The sequence below is a fragment of the Camellia sinensis genome, chromosome 8, assembly GCF_055761805.1.
Source record: "Camellia sinensis isolate YWXY chromosome 8, ASM5576180v1, whole genome shotgun sequence".
NCBI classification, from domain to species: domain Eukaryota; kingdom Viridiplantae; phylum Streptophyta; class Magnoliopsida; order Ericales; family Theaceae; genus Camellia; species Camellia sinensis.
The window spans coordinates 54,935,473-54,954,701 of record NC_138968.1 but is presented as its reverse complement, the minus strand read 5'-3'; the positions used below and the strand labels follow the sequence as shown (position 1 = coordinate 54,954,701).

The 19,229-nt window shown below is 35.6% G+C and overlaps 1 protein-coding gene across 1 annotated transcript; it reads right to left on the bottom strand.

The window, feature by feature from the left end:
• Positions 1–708: 708 nt before the first annotated feature.
• Positions 709–2,295, bottom strand: LOC114271652 (uncharacterized). The gene is made up of 2 exons (XM_082885184.1): positions 1,930–2,295; positions 709–1,824 (listed from the first exon to the last, which is right to left on the bottom strand). The coding sequence occupies exons 1-2, from the start codon at positions 2,293–2,295 to the stop codon at positions 709–711; spliced, it is 1,482 nt and encodes a 493-aa protein (XP_082741310.1).
• Between the last annotated feature and the right edge of the window lie 16,934 nt (positions 2,296–19,229).

Genomic DNA, 19,229 nt, shown 5'->3' with positions numbered 1-19,229 from the left:
TAAAGCTCCGAGAAACCTTGAAAAGAGAATTAGTTAAGAGCAAGGTTACACATGCAACATATAATTACGAACCTTTCAATTTAAAAATTACCTTTCAATCCGGTACATCCATCGATATTGCACCGGTCCTCCAAGAATAGCCTCACGCGGCAAGTGAACGGCCAAGTGAACCATCACATCAAAGAAGGCTGGAGGAAAGATCTTTTCAAGCTTGCATAATATGTGTACTATACGTTCCTCTAATTTCTCAAGTTCATTACGGCGCAGTGTCCTTGAGCACAAATCCTGGAAAAAGCTACCTAACTCAAATAGTGTTTTACTAATCTCTTTGTCTACGTAACCACGCATCCCAATTGGAAGAATCCGTTGTATGAGTACATGGCAGTCATGACTTTTCAAGCCTGTTAATTTACCATTTCTCGCATTCACTGATCTTGATATGTTTGCAGCATAGCCATCCGGATACTTCACTGATTTCAAGAATTCAAAGAAACCCTCCCTCTCTTCAGGGGTCAATGAAAAGATTGCCCTAGGTTTGACATAAGTTCCATCAGGACGACGTGTTAACCACAACTCTTTCCTTATATCCATATCTTCCAAGTCCATCCGTGCTTTGTCGGTGTCTTTGTTCTTTCCATCAATGCCTAACATAGTTCCAAAGGTATTTTCACTAAAATTCTTCTCGACGTGCATAACATCAATGTTGTGTCAAAGCTTCCGTTTCTTCCAGTATGGTAACTCATACAAGATGCTTACCTTTGTCCAATTTGGTGCCTGACGGAGTCTTTTCTTATTTCTTGGATGCTTCCCATATGTGACACCTGTCACTCTATCCAATTGCTCTAATATCTTTTCCACTGGTAACTTTAAAGATCTCTTTCGCTTCTCATGCTTACCATTGTAAGCCTTACTCTTTCGCCTTTCGGGGTGGTTTTGAGGCAAGTAGCATAGATGGTTAGTGTATGCAGTCTTACCTTTCAAGGATTGAAAATATGGTTCATCATTGCAAGTGTAGCAAGAATAATGACCCTTTGTTCTCCACCCAGATATGTCACCAAATGCGGGCCAATCGTGTATAGTCCACATCAAAGCTGCACGCATCTGGAAAGACTCACCATTTACGGCATCGTAAGATAATGCACCATTTTCCCACAACTCATTCAACTCATCCACCAGAGGTCTCATGTAGACATCAATATCGATCCCTGGTTGTGATTCTCCAGGAATAAGTAGTGACATCATAAGAAAGGGATCTTTCATAACCAACCAAGGTGGCAAGTTATAAGGAATGAGTACTACAGGCCATAAACTATACGAGTTGCTCATGCTCCCAAAAGGATTGAACCCATCAACAGCCAACCCTAGCCTCACATTTCGAGGCTCCAGGGCAAATTGAGGATGTTGCACATCAAATTCCTTCCATTCATCACTATCGGCGGGATGTCTCAATACTCCGTCATCTATACATATCTCCTTGTGCCATCTCATGTCCTCAGCAGTCTTTCTTGACATGTACAATCTTTTCAACCTTGGTGTTAATGGGAAGTACCGCAACACCTTATGGGGAATCTTCTTACCCCTGCCACGATTGATCTTGTATCTGGATGCCTTACATTTTGGACATTTATCTAACCTTGCATTTTCCTTCCAAAAGAGTACACAATCATTTATACAAGCATCAATTAACTCATATGACAAGCCCAAATCTCGAAGTATTTTCTTAGCTTCATAAAATGACTTTGGAACCAAATTATCTTTTGGTAAAAGTTTTGTTAAAAACTCCAATAGTGTGTTAACCGACTTATTGCTCCAGTGGTTTGTTACCTTCATATTAAGCAGCTCGATGACAAACTTCAACAGAGTGTAGTTTGTTCAACCTAAGTACACCTCACGTTTGGCATCATTCAATAGTTTATCAAACGTTTATACTTCCTCATTCTGGTGTGCATCGTTGGGTTCTCCTCTTATTCGATCTTCCACTAAGGCATCAATACCACCTAAAACCTCATCTTCATCAATTGCCATTTCATGATGAGCCTCATTTGATGCACGTGGTTTCCCGTGCTCATGCCAAATAGTGTAAGTTTGCATAATCCCATATTGAAGCAAATGAATTTGCACATTTCGAAGATTTTGGGAATAATAGTTCACACAGTTCAAACATGGGCACAGAATTTTACCTTCCTGGTCAACAACTGCCATTGCAAATTTGATAAATGATGTCACCCCATCAATAAATGGCTGACTCATCCTTCCATCAGGTGTCTTACCCAATGCAATCCAACTCTTGTCCATGTCTGATCACAAATGAAAGATCAAGTTTTTTTTTTAATTTGTTTATGTCATAAAACGCATCATGTGTACTATTAACCTATTCCATTTAGGAATGCACAATGTGTATCATTCAAAGAAAATCATATTACGTTGTCTATCTCTAATCTTTCCTTAGTTCTCCAAGTATATAACATAGATTAAGATGGAAGTATTATGGGAAAGGATAGAGTAGAAAAAAAAATGGTTCCTGACAAGTTTACAACATCAGTACATTAAAAGGAATAAAAGAAAATTTGCTCATTTAGGAAACTAGTTATTTTTGAAGAAATAAAAAGAATCTTAGTTGATTGGACTGTTTATAGAGGCAATATTGATTATGGTGTGTAACTGTGGCTTCAGATTTCTCTAATAACGATATAATTGGAAAAGAAGATAATCAGGCACAATATTATTTGTTCTTCCTTTCATTTCTTCTATTTTCTTATTTTTATTGCCTTCGTTTTAAAGAGAAGGTGAACTTAGAGTTACTAATTCTTTCCTCTATCCATCCATTAAGTTTTTAGGAGAGATCTTTGTACACACTACTTAACTTATCATGTAACAGCATCACACTTGATATGTTCTTTAGTAACTCTAAGTTCAAACCAAGCCATGGAATTATTTATCTTCACTTTGACTTGTACACTAACAACCACATGTTCTCTACCTTTTGTCGTTTTCCATGGTAATTTTCTAATTTTTCTCTATATTTTTTCATCATTTTTTATTTTGTAGTCATTAGCTAGCCACTTTATCCTTTGTTAGTGCTCTACTCTCACTATGCTCAATTTGGTTCAATTAATTTACCGTTTGATGTTTAAGTGCTTTTACCAAGTTGGTTTGTGGAATGTAACAGTTTGGTTGTTTTGGATTGTGGCTTTATGAAATTTTCTATACCCTTATTTGCTGTGCTAAAAGCTTAAATTTTTAGGACTATTAGCATTAATACGAACACAGAAATTACTTTCAAGTCACTACTTAATTCATGACCTGTTTGGTAATGTTGTGTGTTTAAGGTTGGTCAGTTGTTGTCAAATTTTGTCTTCCTTAAGTTAGTGATTTTTGTTATTTTTGTCATTTTTTGTTATTAAACATCTTTACTTAACAATTAAACCTCTTTAAAAAAATCTGACAGATTAAACCTCTATAAAAATAATCTGATATAAAAATAATCTGAAATAAAAAGATTTGACAGATTAAAAAATTTAAAATAATAAAAAAAAATCTGAAATAAAAAATCTGACAGATTAAATCTCTTTAAATAATATATATAAAAATATGTATATTGAGCATATGTGCATTTAAAATATATATAAAAAATTATATATTCTATGCCGATAATATATATATATATATAATATATATATATATAAAATTATGAGAGAATAACTTAAAACAAAACAGAGCATCACATATTATAAACAAAACAAACCAAACCGCTGACTTAAAACAAAACAGAGGATAATATATATATGCCGATTATATATATATATATATATAAACAAAACAAAGAAAGGAGCTGATCTCTTGATATACAAGTGCTAGTGTTCTTAATGTTGTTAATAAGGTAATTTTTGGTTTAACATTTTTATTGGTGTTTCATGTTTTAAGCTAATTTTAAAACTTGACCTTCATTATCTACATGATTGTTGCTTTTCTGCACTTGGTTTTGCAGCAAGCTCTGACTCTAGTTTTTGTGGAGACGAAGAAAGGAGCTGATTCACTGGAACATTGGTTATGTATGAATGGGTTTCTTGCTACTACCATTCATGGTGACAGAACACAGCAGGTAAAGTTATTTTAAGCATTATCTTTTGCTGGGGTATTTATTATGATATTGGTGGTGTATATTTTGGACAAATCACAAAAGTAACTCATTCAGTTATAATTAAAAAAAGAATAGAAAAGCTTGTGGATAGCAGCATATTTGTTCTTGTTTCATGTTTACATTTTAGTCTAGAGGTTAAATTGCATTGGCGTCCCCTAAGGTTTTGAAATTAGGCACTCTCCATGTGCATGTGTCCACGGCTGAGAGAGAGAGAGAGGGAGAGCGTTTTTGCCCTCTCCACCACTTTCTTCTTCCTCTTTTCCTTAATTCAAGGTCAGTTCTGGTGTACACATTAGATAAATAATTATATCGTTTAGTCAGGTTTAATAGTGGACAGTCTTGCTATTAGTTTGTATCTATATGTGTATATGTATCTGTACTGTATATTGAACTATCAAGTGGCTATATGTATATATGTATCTGTACTATATATCAGACTATCCCCTGTTAGCCGTCTTTAGCGTAGATTTATTCTGTACAAAAAGTGTCAACACTACAAACTCTACAATGGTGAACAATGAACAAAAATGAATTATGAACTCCCCACAGAACCTTCAAAACAAGGATTTGGAGGTAAATTACGGATCAAAGCTGTTAGGTCCCTTGATTGTCAAATCCAGATACAAAACCTTGCGTTGTTAAATTGGTTTATTTTCAGTGTTTTTGTTCTTCCCGCTCGAGCGGGGACATTGACGCTCGAGCGGAGTTTGTGGTCTCTCAGTATATTGACAGGTCTGTAAAAGTACTGGAGTGAGTAATTTTGCGCTCGAGCGGGTCATGAAGCGCTCGAGCGGATCACTGTGTTTTCACACGCGTATTTTGTTGAAGCCGCTCGAGCGGGATGTTGGGCGCTCGAGCGGAGATCGCGGATTCAGGATTCCTATTTATATCTTTTTAGGTTGTTTTTAGGACTACTTTTCCAAATCTTATTCAAGAGTACTAGGGTTTCGTTTGGGGTGTTCTTCTGGAGTTTTGTTGAGTTTTCCTTGATGTTTTGAGAAGAGTTTTCACTTATGATCTAAAATACATACATCAAGGAGTTGGTTACTTTATCTTCAAGAGAGAGTTCTCTTCGGTGGATTCCGAAGATTCTAGCGTATAGTTTTCAAAAGGCGTTTGATTCAATATGTGAGTGAGGTTGTGGAATCAACTTCACAATTGATCAGTTCCGAGACGAAGTCGTGGAAAAAGAGTTACAGAAGATTCGAAGACAGATTGACTGAGTTGGGTAATTTGTATGATATCTTTGTAATCTTTTTACTTCAGTAGTGGATTGATTAGTGGCGTTTCGCCCGTGGTTTTTTAATCACAGTTGGAGGTGTCCAATTGTGGTTTTTTCCACGTAAAAATCGTTTGTGTCGATTTATTAATTATTATAAAAAACAAACAATCTAAATCACTTTCGTAAGTGCTTGTTGATTTAGATTGTGTGTTTTGGATTTTTGGGATTTGGAATATTTTTAATCTTGGTCTAATCACGAATCACTTAGGATTTTCAATTGGTATCAGAGTGGGTCACTCTTTTTTTAAAAAAATATAGGAGTGTGATTTTGTGTGACTAGTATTATGGATTCTATTCGTGAAGGTAACTCGACCCATAGACCACCTCTACTCGATGGTACAAACTATTCTTACTGGAAAGCTCGTATGAGAGCGTTTTTAAAATCCATCGATGAGAAAGTCTGGCACTCCGTGATCTATGGGTGGAGTGAACCTACTATCACCATTGATGGTGTTAATATTCCTAAACCCCTTGATAAATGGGACACAATTGATTACCAAAACTCGAGTTGGAACAGTAAGGCTCTCAATTCCCTGTTTTGCTCCGTCACACCTGAAGAGTTTCGACGTATCTGCACGTGTGAGGTAGCAAAAGAGGCTTGGGACATTTTGGAAACGATTCACGAAGGTACGACTTCTGTCAAAAGGTCAAAACTTCAACATCTCATCTCCGCTTTTGAAACCCTTTTTATGCGCGATGAGGAGACGTTTGATGATTTCTATGCAAAACTTAGTGATATCGTGAATTCCTGCTTCACACTCGGGGAAAAAATCCCGGAAACTAAAATTGTTGGAAAAATTTTGAGGTCTTTACCCGAGAGGTTCCAACCAAAAGTGACAGCCATTGAGGAGGCTCAGAATGTTGATACCCTCAAGCTTGATCAATTGGTTGGAAACTTGCAGACTTATGAAGCACACCAGATTTCAAAGAAAAAACAAAAAGAAAGTGTGGCTTTCTCTAGTGCTCATGAGTCTGCAAAAACTCCGGAGGCTGAATTTGATTTAGAGTCTGAGATGACGGCTATGCTTACTAAACAATTTAAAAAAATTTTGAAGAAAAAGAAGCCTAATTTCAGAGACCCTATTTCAAAAGACAAGAGTAATGAAAAACCCAAAACTTTTCCACCAAAACTTGCTTCAAAAACTGAAAAGAAGATTGTAAAGGGGCAAGGGGTCAAGTGCTATGAATGTCAAGGTTTTGGTCACATTGCCCTTGAATGCCCTTCGAAAAAGAATCGAAAGAAAGTCTACACTGTAACTTGGGATGATGAAAGCGGGTCGGAGCAAGAACCCGAAGAACCTGAATCTGGAGAAGACGGGGATAGTGCTTTCATGGCATTTTGGTCTACTTTGACACCACCTCCTCCAAAGCCAGCAGAGTTAGCTCGTGGTCAGAACTTGCATCTTCCTCCCACCTTTGACGGGAGTAACTACCTGTTTTGGAAAATCAGAATGAGAGCTTTTCTGAGAGCTTTTGATCCGGAAGGCTGGCAGGCCATTGAAGAACATACAGACAGGGCTGACAATCCGAGCAATCAGAGAGCCCTGATCACTATTCGTGGAGCAATTTCTACTGAAGAACAGCAACGGATTGTTCGTTGCACAAAGGCTAAAGAGGCATGGGAAATTTTGAGCCAATTCCATGAAGGAAGAAATTCACATTCATCACTATCCAGCAACTTTTCAGTCTTAATTGCTAGATTGGAAGAGGCAAAGGAGAATAAAGAACAAAAAGAGGATGATGAAACATTTGATGACAATGATGAGATCAATGGCGATGAACTACAACAAGCTTACGAAAAGCTATACGAGGAATCTCTAAATTTATCCAAAACCAACGACAAACTCTCTCTCAAGATCAAAACATGTGAGAGTGAGAATATCAGGCTGAAAGGAGAACTTCTAGCAGCAAAGCAGAATATCGTCAAGATCTCGAGTGACAGGCAAGACTTATGTGGAAAACTACTATCCTGTGAAACTGAAAGGAATGAACTTCTGAAGGTATATTCCACATATGAAGAAAAGCTTGAAAGTCTTGAGCTGTCACAAGCCAGATTGGAAGAGATAGTCTGTCAAAAGGATGAAGAGCTTCGGGTTGCTAGAGCCACTATTGCCATGTGGAACAAAGGTTCAAAATCTTTAGAAGACATCCTCGGGTCTCAACAAATGGGTTGCGACAAAAGCGGGTTAGGCTATGGTGCAACAGCTCACAAGGGACAGGCCTCTATTTCAAATGACAAGAAGACTCAAGCAAAGGGAAAATTGAAGGTAGACCAGGCTGATCTCTCTCTTCGTCTACCTAAAGCTGGTAAGATCAACAAAAAGGAGGTAAAACCGGTTTTTATTTGTCATCACTGTGGTAGGTATGGCCACATTCGTCCTTATTGCTATGAATTGTATGGTAAGGTGTCTCAAAAGAGTAGAAATTCAAATACTTTTTGGGCTAGGAGACAACCTTACATGTCTAGGCGGAATACCAAGACTAAAAAGATTTGGGTGAGAAAAGATGATTTGACTTGTTTAGTTGTTCACACTGCTCTAAAAGCACGTGATTCACACATGTGGTATCTTGATAGTGGGTGTTCTCGTCATATGTCCGGTAACAAATCCTACTTCACCTCCCTTGAAAAATATGAAGGAGGAATTGCTACCTTTGGAGATGGCGGCACTTCGAGAGTCATTGGTAAGGGCTCTATAAGTGTTGCTGGTCTTCCCAAGCTAGATAATGTTCTACTAGTTGATGGTCTTAAAGCAAATCTTTTAAGCATTAGTCAAATGTGTGATTCCCATCATGAAGTATTGTTTTCAAAAAATAAATGTGAAATTTTGGATAAAAAGGGAAATATTGTCTTACATGGGGTTCGCACATCTGATAACTGCTATGGGATTGTTACTACTAATGATCTCACTTGTCACTCTGCCATCATTAGTAACATTGACCTGTGGCATCAAAGATTAGGTCACATGAACTTCAATGACCTAACTAAGATAGCCAACAAAGAGCTTGTGAGGGGAATACCTAAACTGGGTAAGAATTTGAGCCATGTGTGTGGACCATGTCAACTTGGAAAGCAAACCTGTGCCCCTCATCAAAAGGTGAATAGCTTTACAACCAAACGTCCTCTCGAATTGGTTCACATGGATTTAATGGGTCCTACTCGCACTGAAAGCATCAGAGGTAAAAGATACATTTTTTTAACTGTTGATGATTTTACTCGATTTTCATGGGTAAATTTTTTAAAGGAAAAATCTGATACGTTTGATGCTTTCCAGGCCTTAGTCTTTAAAATCCAGAATGAACAAGGTATTTCCATTGATCGTATCATAAGAATCCGAACCGATCATGGTCGTGAGTTTGAAAATAGTTCGTTTTCGGATTTTTGTGATATACATGGAATTAAGCATGAATTTTCTGCACCCATTACTCCACAACAAAATGGAGTTGTTGAGAGGAAGAACAGGGTTGTTCAAGAAATGGCTAGGGTCATGCTCCTTAGTAAGAAACTTCCTCCAAAATTTTGGGCCGAAGCCATAAATACTGTTGTTTATGTCATAAATCGCGTGTATTTAAGGCCCGGCACTTTACAAACTCCATATGAATTGTGGAAGGGCTTGAAACCTAATGTAAAATACTTCAAAACTTTTGGGAGTAAGTGTTACATCTTCAAAGATAGAGAGCCTTTGGGCAAATTTGACTCCCGAAGTGATGAAGTTATTTTTCTAGGGTATTCAACCACTAGTAGGGCTTTTAGAGTCTATAACCTGCGAACTTCATCTTTAATGGAATCTATCAATGTGGTTATAGATGACACAGGTGCACCTACTCCAGCAACAAATGAGGATGATAATGATGAGTCTCCAATCTTGGATACGGAATCACAAAATCAAGGAGAAGGTGCGGACCCATCACAAGAAATGGTTACAGAACCATCTTCACAGGTAAGGTCAAGTCCAAAAAGTGCTCCAAGGGACATCACTCCTGTTGCCCCTGTCACCGCAAGTCCTGAGCTTAAACCATCAGCTAGGGTGAAACTGAATCATCCAGCTCAACAGGTGATTGGAAGTGTCTCGGATCGAATGAAAACCCGAAGACAGATTCGGGATGAGGTATCACATATGTGTTATGTTTCATTAATTGAACCTAAGAATTTTAAAGAGGCCTTGCTAGATGATAGTTGGGTCAATGCTATGCATGAAGAATTAGGTCAATTTGAACGTAACAAAGTTTGGACTCTAGTTCCCAGACCTAGAGACATGAATGTGATAGGTACCAAGTGGATCTTTAAAAATAAATCTGATGAGAATGGTACAGTTGTTAGGAACAAAGCTAGGTTGGTTGCTCAAGGCTACACACAAGTAGAGGGTGTTGACTATGATGAGACGTTTGCCCCAGTTGCACGTCTCGAATCTATTCATATTTTGCTTGGTGTTGCATGTTTTCTTGGCTTTAAATTGTTTCAAATGGATGTGAAAAGTGCCTTTTTGAATGGGTACTTGAAAGAAGAGGCATATGTTGAGCAACCAAAAGGGTTTGAGGACCCTAAATGTCCTAATCATGTCTACAAGTTAGACAAGGCTTTGTATGGATTGAAACAAGCCCCTCGAGCTTGGTATGATAGACTTACTACATTTCTTCTTGACAATGATTTTCAAAGGGGTAGTGTGGATAAGACTTTATTTGTGAAACATACTAAGTCTCATATTCTTGTTGCTCAGATTTATGTTGATGATATTGTGTTTAGATCCACTGCTGAACATCTTGTGAAATATTTTTCGGATTGCATGACACATGAGTTTGAGATGAGCATGATGGGAGAGTTGTCTTATTTTTTGGGTCTTCAAATTAAACAGTCTCCTTCAGGTATATTTGTGTCTCAGTCTAAGTATGCGAAAAATCTTGTGTCTAAGTTTGGTCTTGAGTCTGCCAAACATGCACGCACTCCCATGAGCACCAGTCTTCACCTCTCCAAAGATTCCTCTGGTATTGATGTTGATCCTACCCTTTATAGGAGTATGATAGGGAGTCTTTTGTATCTCACAGCCAATCGTCCTGATATTGCTTTCGGTGTAGGTGTTTGTGCCCGTTACCAAGCTAGTCCTAAAGAGTCTCATCTACTTGCTGTCAAACGCATCATTAAATATGTTAATGGGACTTTGGGGTATGGGGTTTGGTTTTCTACTGATACTACAGCTGAGATTACTGGTTTTTCTGATGCCGACTGGGCAGGGTGTGCTGATGATAGGAAAAGTACATCTGGGGGGTGTTTTTACCTTGGGAATAATCTGGTTTCCTGGCATAGTAAAAAGCAAAATGCCATTTCTCTTTCGACTGCTGAGGCTGAGTACATTGCTGCAGGGAGTTGTTGTGCACAAATGTTGTGGATGAAGCAAATGCTTCATGACTATGGGATAGAACAGAACACTCTTACTCTTTTCTGTGATAACACAAGTGCCATAAACATTTCAAAAAATCCTGTCCAACACTCTCGCACCAAACACATTGACATTCGTCATCATTTTATTCGAGAGTTAGTGGAAGAGGGCCTTGTTGTTCTTGAGCATATTCCCACTGAGCATCAAAAAGCTGATATTTTTACAAAACCCCTTGATCTTCTTCGGTTTGAGTTCCTTAGAAAGACCTTGGGTGTCATGCTCGATCACTAGAGTGTTACTTGTTACTTGAGTAGGTGTAAGCGTTTTGCCTTATGTATGCTTGGATGTCATAATCTCATTGTCATTGATATCTGTTGTACTTGCATCCATCTTTTTATGTACACTACTCATGCTGCTTACAAGATCTCATTGTTCATTGGTCATAGCTCATTTTGAATGCCCATGCTCATTAACCTCATGATCTCATTCTGTACACATCCTTGAGATTAATTGTTGCAGGGGTTTCCGCACATGTGATCAAATGGACCACTAACAGTGTTTCTTAAACTTTTACAGTGGAATTGACCGATACTAGCATATCATGGGTGATGTTGAGTCTCTTAACCATCTACCATCTGTTTTCACTTCTACGGTTTCTCCCTCTGTTCCTTGAAGTCCGGGCATTAGGAAAAGGCTACCTCAGAGGCACCAACCAGGCCATCCTTTTTGATTTCATTCTTCTCTGGTTTGGTTTCCATACTCTTGAGCGTGAAAGCCACCAGTGAGTGCCCACAAGAAAAAAAAAAAAAAAAAGGACTCATTGATTGAGGGGGAGCCTCCGCATTTACTCAACAAATACCCCGTGATTCCTAGTGGTTTGACTTTTCTCTGTATTGTTGAGTTACTCTTGATGGAGGTCCAGCCATCTGATCACTACTAGGATTAACTCTAGCTCAGTGACCTCTCATGGATTGCACACACACACATTATTTTGTGAGCTCTCATGTTGGATTTTGAGTTGTTCATTCTCTTGTAGTTTATGATCAGTGATTATAGTTTATCTGTTTTGCTCATGATGTTCAGTGTCATTATTTTTTAAACAACTGCAAGTTTCCGGACTTCATGAATTGCGGATTATCTCATCTTAGTATTTCATTTCTGGCTGAATGTGATCATCTACTTGTGTTTCGGGTCTCACCTCTTGTTATTGAGTATTTTGTTTTTATTTAAAAAAAAAAAAAAAAATTTCCCCCGCTCGAGTGGATCTTGTTACGCTCGAGCGTATTTTTGAGCCTTGCAGTAGTTTGCCCTCTGCCTTTACAGTTCTGAGAGAGGTTTTTTGGTGCTCGAGTGTCCTTATGCGCGCTCGAGCGGATGTCAGCCTGCCTTGAATCACGTTCGAGCGGTAATTCCTACGCTCGAGCGGACTGATTTTATATAAAACTCCCTCCCTCGACTCTTCAGGTCATTTTTTTTCCCTCCTCTTCAGTTTCTCAGACCTAGGGTTTGGATCGTGGGTTTTGCTTGGTTGCTTTCATCCTATTTCCTTCTCTTCCTTACTGATTTCCCTATTGGTAAGTTTTACCCTCTCTTCTCCTCTGTTTTGTCTATTATTTCGGTACTTTTGGGGGTTGTATTTTGGTTTTTTTGTTTTTTTTGGGTTTCATGGTTTTTTCCCTTTTTCCTCTCACACACTCTTTCACTGCATCGTCCTGTCTTCCTCATGTTGCATTTCTTGTTTGTGTGTATGACATCAGTGTTGTCCATTCGCCCTAGTGTTGTGAGTTCCACATGCTTGAGGTTGTTTGTTTGTGTTTGTGCTACCTGTTTGAGCCCCTGTTTTTGTCACACAAGATGGAGAAGTGTTGCCATATGAAGTTCTTTTTGTTTTTATATCAGTGTTTAGCTTCACTTGGTCATTGATTTTCTGCCATTGTCATTCTGCACATTTTTGCAGTATGCATTTCATTGATATGTGTCTAGTGTTACTAATGTTATCCTTGAACATTGTCATCCATGATTATGCATTATGCGTTTCGTGTTACTAATGGTTTCTGTCTTGTGCCTGTTTTGCTATTCGGGTTTGGTTCCTTTTGGGTTTGTTGGGTTGACTGGTTTTAGTTCTCTCTCATCTCATCATGTCCGCCCCTAAACGCCGAAAGGCAACTGTGTCTCGTCCCACCTTTAATTCTGAGAGGTTTCAAAATGCTAAGCAAGACAAGCTGTTTCATAAATCTTTTGAGGCTCGCACTGTTCACCTAGAACGGACTGTCCAGCCTAACACTTTCGAGTCCATCCCTATCCGTCATTTGTTTGATCCTCTAGGTGGTGATTTGGTATTGTCATTTTCTGGGCGTCAAAATCTCGATTGGATCCGAGAATTTTACTGTAATATTGAGCAAATTAGTGATGTTGAGCCTTCATTTACTACTTGGGTTCGATCCAAATCCATTTCCGTCACCCCAGCTCTCATTCGCCATCTTCTTAAGATTGATCAAGTGTTCCCTCAACACTATCCTTATCCTGTCCCCGGTCGTCCTACCTGTGATTTTAGTCATGTGACTGAGGTACTATGTGGTTCTTCCCATCCTTGGCCTACAGGCGCTTTGATTTAACAGTTTGAACTTCTTCCGGAGTTTAGACTGCTTAATTTGATTGTTTGTGCCAACATCCTTGTGACCACTCACTCCTCCGAAATTAATCAAGACCAAGGTTTTGTGTTATTCTGTATCGCCCGACATATGTCTATTGATCTCGCTCCCTTGATTATTCGGAAAATGATAGGTGTCTCTGGGAATAGACAGTTAGGGCTTCCTTATGGGTGTTTGATTAATCGTCTTTTGTCTGACCTTGGGGTTCGGGTGTTCGAGGATGATGAGTTTGCCTTCCCCTCCCGACCATTCACCAAGAAAACTGTCTCACAGAGTCGGGCTCATGTTAAGGGGGAGTCTTCTCGGGCTGATCCTTCTGCAGGTACCACTGCTGGCCTTGCTGAGGAGGCTGAATATGATGCTGCCGCCGCCGGGGGTGAGGAGGATCCTACTCCACCTGTTCCACCTCGCACTTTTTCTGACCAGCTTCAGCACTTTGAGGAGGCTATGACCCGGAGGTTAGACTTTCTCGATGCCCGTTTTGATGCCTTTGATGGTCGTCTTGGTTAGATGAAGCAGACCGCCGCTCACACTACTTCGCAGCTGGACCACATCATTTCCTTGCTGACGCTTCAGCCGCCCCCTCCTCCACCTGGTGCTTGATTCCTTGCTTTCTTCATTCCCGGTCAAAAAGGGGGAGAGTGGTTCTTGCTGATTGCTGGTATATTGATGGTACATTGTATTGATGGTACTTTGGTGATTATATTTTGTTTTGTTCATATGGATATTTTGTTCTCTTGGTTATGTCACATGGATTGGTTATGTCACATGGATATATTTTGTTCATATGAATATTTTGTTCCTTTGGTTCTATTGGATGGATACATTTTGATATATTCTTATATAGTTCCACAAGTTTTGGTTTTTTCTGGTATGTTGCTAGTCTTTTCACAGGTGAATGTTGGATGAAGAATTGGATTGATGGACCGATATATGGCAAGATTGGAAAGATTGGTTGTTTATAGAGTTGTTTTGAGTGTTTTTAGTATTTGTTTTGAATCTTGTCTAGTGCGTGTGTTTAAGAACATTTGTTTAGAAAGGTTTTGTCCGGGAATTGACAAAGGGGGAGATTGTTAGGTCCCTTGATTTTCAAATCCAGATACAAAACCTTGCGTTGTTAAATTTGTTTATTTTCAGTGTTTTTGTTCTTCCCGCTCGAGCGGGGACATTGACGCTCGAGCGGAGTTTGTGGTCTCTCAGTATATTGACAGGTCTGTAAAAGTACTGGAGTGCGTAATTTTGCGCTCGAGCGGGTCATGAAGCGCTCGAGCGGATCACTGTGTTTTCACACGCGTATTTTGTTGAAGCCGCTCGAGCGGGATGTTGGGCGCTCGAGCGGAGATCGCGGATTCAGGATTCCTATTTATATCTTTTAGGTTGTTTTTAGGACTACTTTTCTAAATCTTATTCAAGAGTCCTAGGGTTTCGTTTGGGGTGTTCTTCTGGAGTTTTGTTGAGTTTTCCTTGATGTTTTGAGAAGAGTTTTCACTCATGATCTAAAATACATACATCAAGGAGTTGGTTACTTTATCTTCAAGAGAGAGTTCTCTTCGGTGGATTCCGAAGATTCTAGCGTATAGTTTTCAAAAGGCGTTTGATTCTATATGAGTGAGGTTGTGGAATCAACTTCACAATTGATTAGTTCCGAGACGAAGTCGTGGAAAAAGAGTTACAGAAGATTCGAAGACAGATTGACTGAGTTGGGTAATTTGTATGATATCTTTGTAATCTTTTTACTTCAGTAGTGGATTGATTAGTGGCGTTTCGCCCGTGGTTTTTTAATCACAGTTGGAGGTGTCCAATTGTGGTTTTTTCCACGTAAAAATCGTTTGTGTCGATTTATTAATTATTATAAAAAACAAACAATCTAAATCACTTTCGTAAGTGCTTGTTGATTTAGATTGTGTGTTTTGGATTTTTGGGATTTGGAATATTTTTAATCTTGGTCTAATCACGAATCACTTAGGATTTTCAAAAGCTTAATAAAATTAACTATAATTACCGGTGCTAACACTGGCTCGCTAATTTTCTCTGTTCATATCTCCATCGCCAGAGCATTATTTACAACTCTCGCTCGCAGATTCGAAACAACCATGCAAAAAAAAAAAAAAAAAAAAAAACAATTCCATAGTTGTGGAATAAATTTCCAGCGACGATAATCAATTGATCAAACCCACGCATACATACGTCTTATTGGAAGGTCATATAAATATGTATTGATTGTTCCTAATGGGAGGGAAGAGAGGGAGGGAAAGAGGGACACATGTGTACCGTGAGAGTCCCTTCTAGTCAGATTGTGGAAGAATGTAGCCGATCCCTCAGCCGTGGGTTGCAACTGTAAGCACACTAGAGGAAGAGCAGAGGAAGTTTGATGGTGTTGAAGATCACAGCCTTTCAACTTCTCAGCCTCTAGATATGTATTGATTGTGAGAAAGTTTTTTTTGGTCTACAATGGGCCCAACTTCTCAGCCTTTCAACTTCTCAGTTTTCAATTTTATTTGATTTCATTTTTTGAAAACGATTTGGAGTTATTTTTTTTTTTAGATACACTTAATTTAACTATACTTAAAATGTAAAATATTTATGAAAAATAAAAATCAATAAAAAAATGACAATGTACTAAATTTTTATATTTTTTTGTATGTAGTGAATTTTTTATAGTGTTTTCATAAATTTTGTACTTTTTAAATTTATCTAAAGGGCAAATTACACAGGTGGTCCCTATACTTTGTTTTTTTGTGTCATTGTGGTCCCTACACTTTCAATTGGCACAATTTTGATCCTTAATTTTAAATTTTGTGTCAATTTGATCCATTAATAATTCTATTAGTGTTTTTAAATGAAAATAATCACTGAATATTGATTGAAATTAACTCACTAAAGTTAGTAAATTTATAATTTTCTATAAAAAAAATTAGTGGTAACCCGTACTACGCACGGCATGTAAAAAAGTTAATAATATATTTTTATACAAAATAATATAAATAGTTAAATTTTTGTATGCAAATTATGAACACAAAGAAGATTGAAATTTTACAATTTAAATCTCACAATTTATTTACTATTTTTTTAATTTATCACAAATTTAATCATGTAACTTTCAACCTCACTTTCTAAAATTGTAAACTTAGGTGGGCTCAACCCAAGCAACTTGAGTCAAGCTTAAATTTTTTTTAACGATTGAACTATATAGTTTTTAATTAAGTGAATACTTATGGAGAAATTCAAAAATTCAAACTAAATTTGAGTGGACTTGGGCAGAAACACCAATTAATAACTTGAGCAACCAAAACAAAATTATATATATAAATATATATTATTTTCTAATTTATTTTTTAAAATAATGATTAAAATTAATTAAAAATTTAATATTAATGAACAAAAGAAAAAACAATATACTTAAGATTTTCAATAGAATTTTTCTTGAAAATATTTAAAAAATATACCTTTTAGAAAGGGATCATTAAATAAAGGGTTGTTTGGGAAGTGCCATATTAGCTCTTTTATATATATATTTTATCTTTTTTGAGTCACATCACATCTCTATTTTTCTGCACATTTTTTTTATAAAAAATAAAAAAATAAACTTAATTATCTTTTTTTGGGTCACATCAGATCTCTATTTTTCTATACATATTTTTGTAAAAAAATAAAAAAGTATACTTATTTAGCACTTCCCAAACTACCACTAAGTTGATATTAAAAAAATTTACTTTTTATAATGCAAAAATAATTTATATATGATTTTTTTGAAATTATTTTTAATTTAATAAAATATTAAATAGAATAAAAACAAATTTCTTAATTAATAGCGATTAAATTTAAAATTTTATTTTATAATTTAATAAAGGATGCAAAATTTTATCACAGTTAAATTTTTTCTGTAAATTATGAAAACAAAAAAAGATTGAAATTTAAAATTTAAGTCTCACAATTTTATCACAATTTATTTATTATTTTTTAATTTATCACAAATTTATTCATGTAACTTTAAACCCCCCTTGCTAGAATTGCAAACTTAGGTGGGGTCAACCCAAGCAACTTCAGTCGAGCTTAAAATTTTTTAAAGATTGAACAACATAGTTTTTAATTAAGTGAGAACCTATGCAGAAATTCAAAAATTCAAATTAAATTTGAGTGGATTTGGGCAGAACCACCAAATAACTTGAGCAACCAAAACAAAATTATTTGCTAATTTATTTTTTAAAATAATAAATAAGATTAATTAAAAATTTAATATTAATGAATAAAAGAAAAAGCAATATACATAAGACTTCCAATAGAATTTTTATTGAAAATATTTAAAAAATATATCTTTTAGAAAGAGATCATCGAATAAAGAAGTTTGGGAAGTGCCATATTAGTTCACTTTTTTTTTTTTTGGGCACATCACATCTCTAGTTTTCTACACATCATTTCGTAAAAAGTTAAAAAAAAAATATACTTAATTATCTTTTTTGGTCACATTACATCTATACTTTTCTATACATATTTTCGTAAAAAGTAAAAAAGTATGTTTATTTGGCACTTCCAAAACTACCACTAAGTTGATGTTAAAAAAATTTACTTTTTATAATGGCATACATAAGTTAAATATGATTTTTTAGAAATTCTTTTTAATTTAAAATTACAATAAAATATTAAATAGAATAAAAACAAATTTCTTACAAAATAAAAGTATTTGAATAAAAAAAAAGGTAACAAGGAAATTTAATATTGTATTTTTATTTAATCTGAAAATAATTTTAGATGAATAATAAATTATCACCTATAACCCTTTTCTTTTTTTAAAAAATAAAAAAGTTTAACGAACTATCACTTTTAATAAAAAAAAAAGAAAAATTAAGGTTTCTTTCTAATTTATTTTAACAAAAGTAACTTTTTAACAATTTGAGCCAATTATTTCTTTATTCTTTATTTTAATTTCTTTAATTGATAATTGAGATAAATAAATAAAAAATCTAATAAAATTCACCATGTTTAGTAAATACTAAAAAAATTATGTTTTGTTCTTTTTTTTTTTTAAAAAAATTATATTAAAAAATATTATTGTTCAAGTCCTTATAATTTAGAAGGATATAATTTTTTTTTATAAAATTTAAAACAAAAAAAAAATTAATAGCGATTAATAATTTGAACACATGTATTTAACACAAATTATATTTAGACCAATAATATTATGACACATGTAAATATTGAACTAATTCTAATCGTAGTAATATAATTTCAAGAAGAATTCACATTTGAAATTTTATTTTATAATTTAATAAAGGATTCAAAATTTAAGGAGTGAATATTGATCTCATTCCAATTATAATAACATAATTTAAGTAAGAATCCAAATTTGAAATTTTGTTTTCAGAATATAAAATTAATTTATAAACCAATCATATTGTAACACGTATTATCAAAAAATTAAACAAAATAAAAAAAATGAAAAAAAGGAATTGCAACTTTCAACCTTAATGAAATGACAATATTTTGAAATTATAATAGTATATAGATAAATCATGGAATATATCATTATTTAAAACTTATGTATTATGGGATAAAAAATAAAAAATTTAGAAAATTTAGATTGGAATATTGAAGCTCCCACAGACCTTGGGGGTTAAAAACCCCCTTTTGCTTAACACGGAACTAGCTTATCACCCGTGCTATGCACGAGATAATTCTAGATATTTATATTTATTTTAAATTTTTTTAATATATAAATTATGTTTTTTAAGGTTTTTTATAAAAATAATTTAACAATCTTATCACTAACCATAGTGTATGAGAGA

What these genes read in the sequence shown, in the direction of transcription:
- LOC114271652 (XM_082885184.1), bottom strand. Translation starts at nt 2,295, where the DNA reads ATGGACAAGAGTTGGATTGCATTGGGTAAGACACCTGATGGAAGGATG. An exon ending in ATGCACACCAGAATGAGGAA is followed by an intron (nt 1,825 to 1,929) that starts GTATAAACGTTT and finishes CTTAATATGAAG; the next exon opens with GTAACAAACCACTGGAGCAA.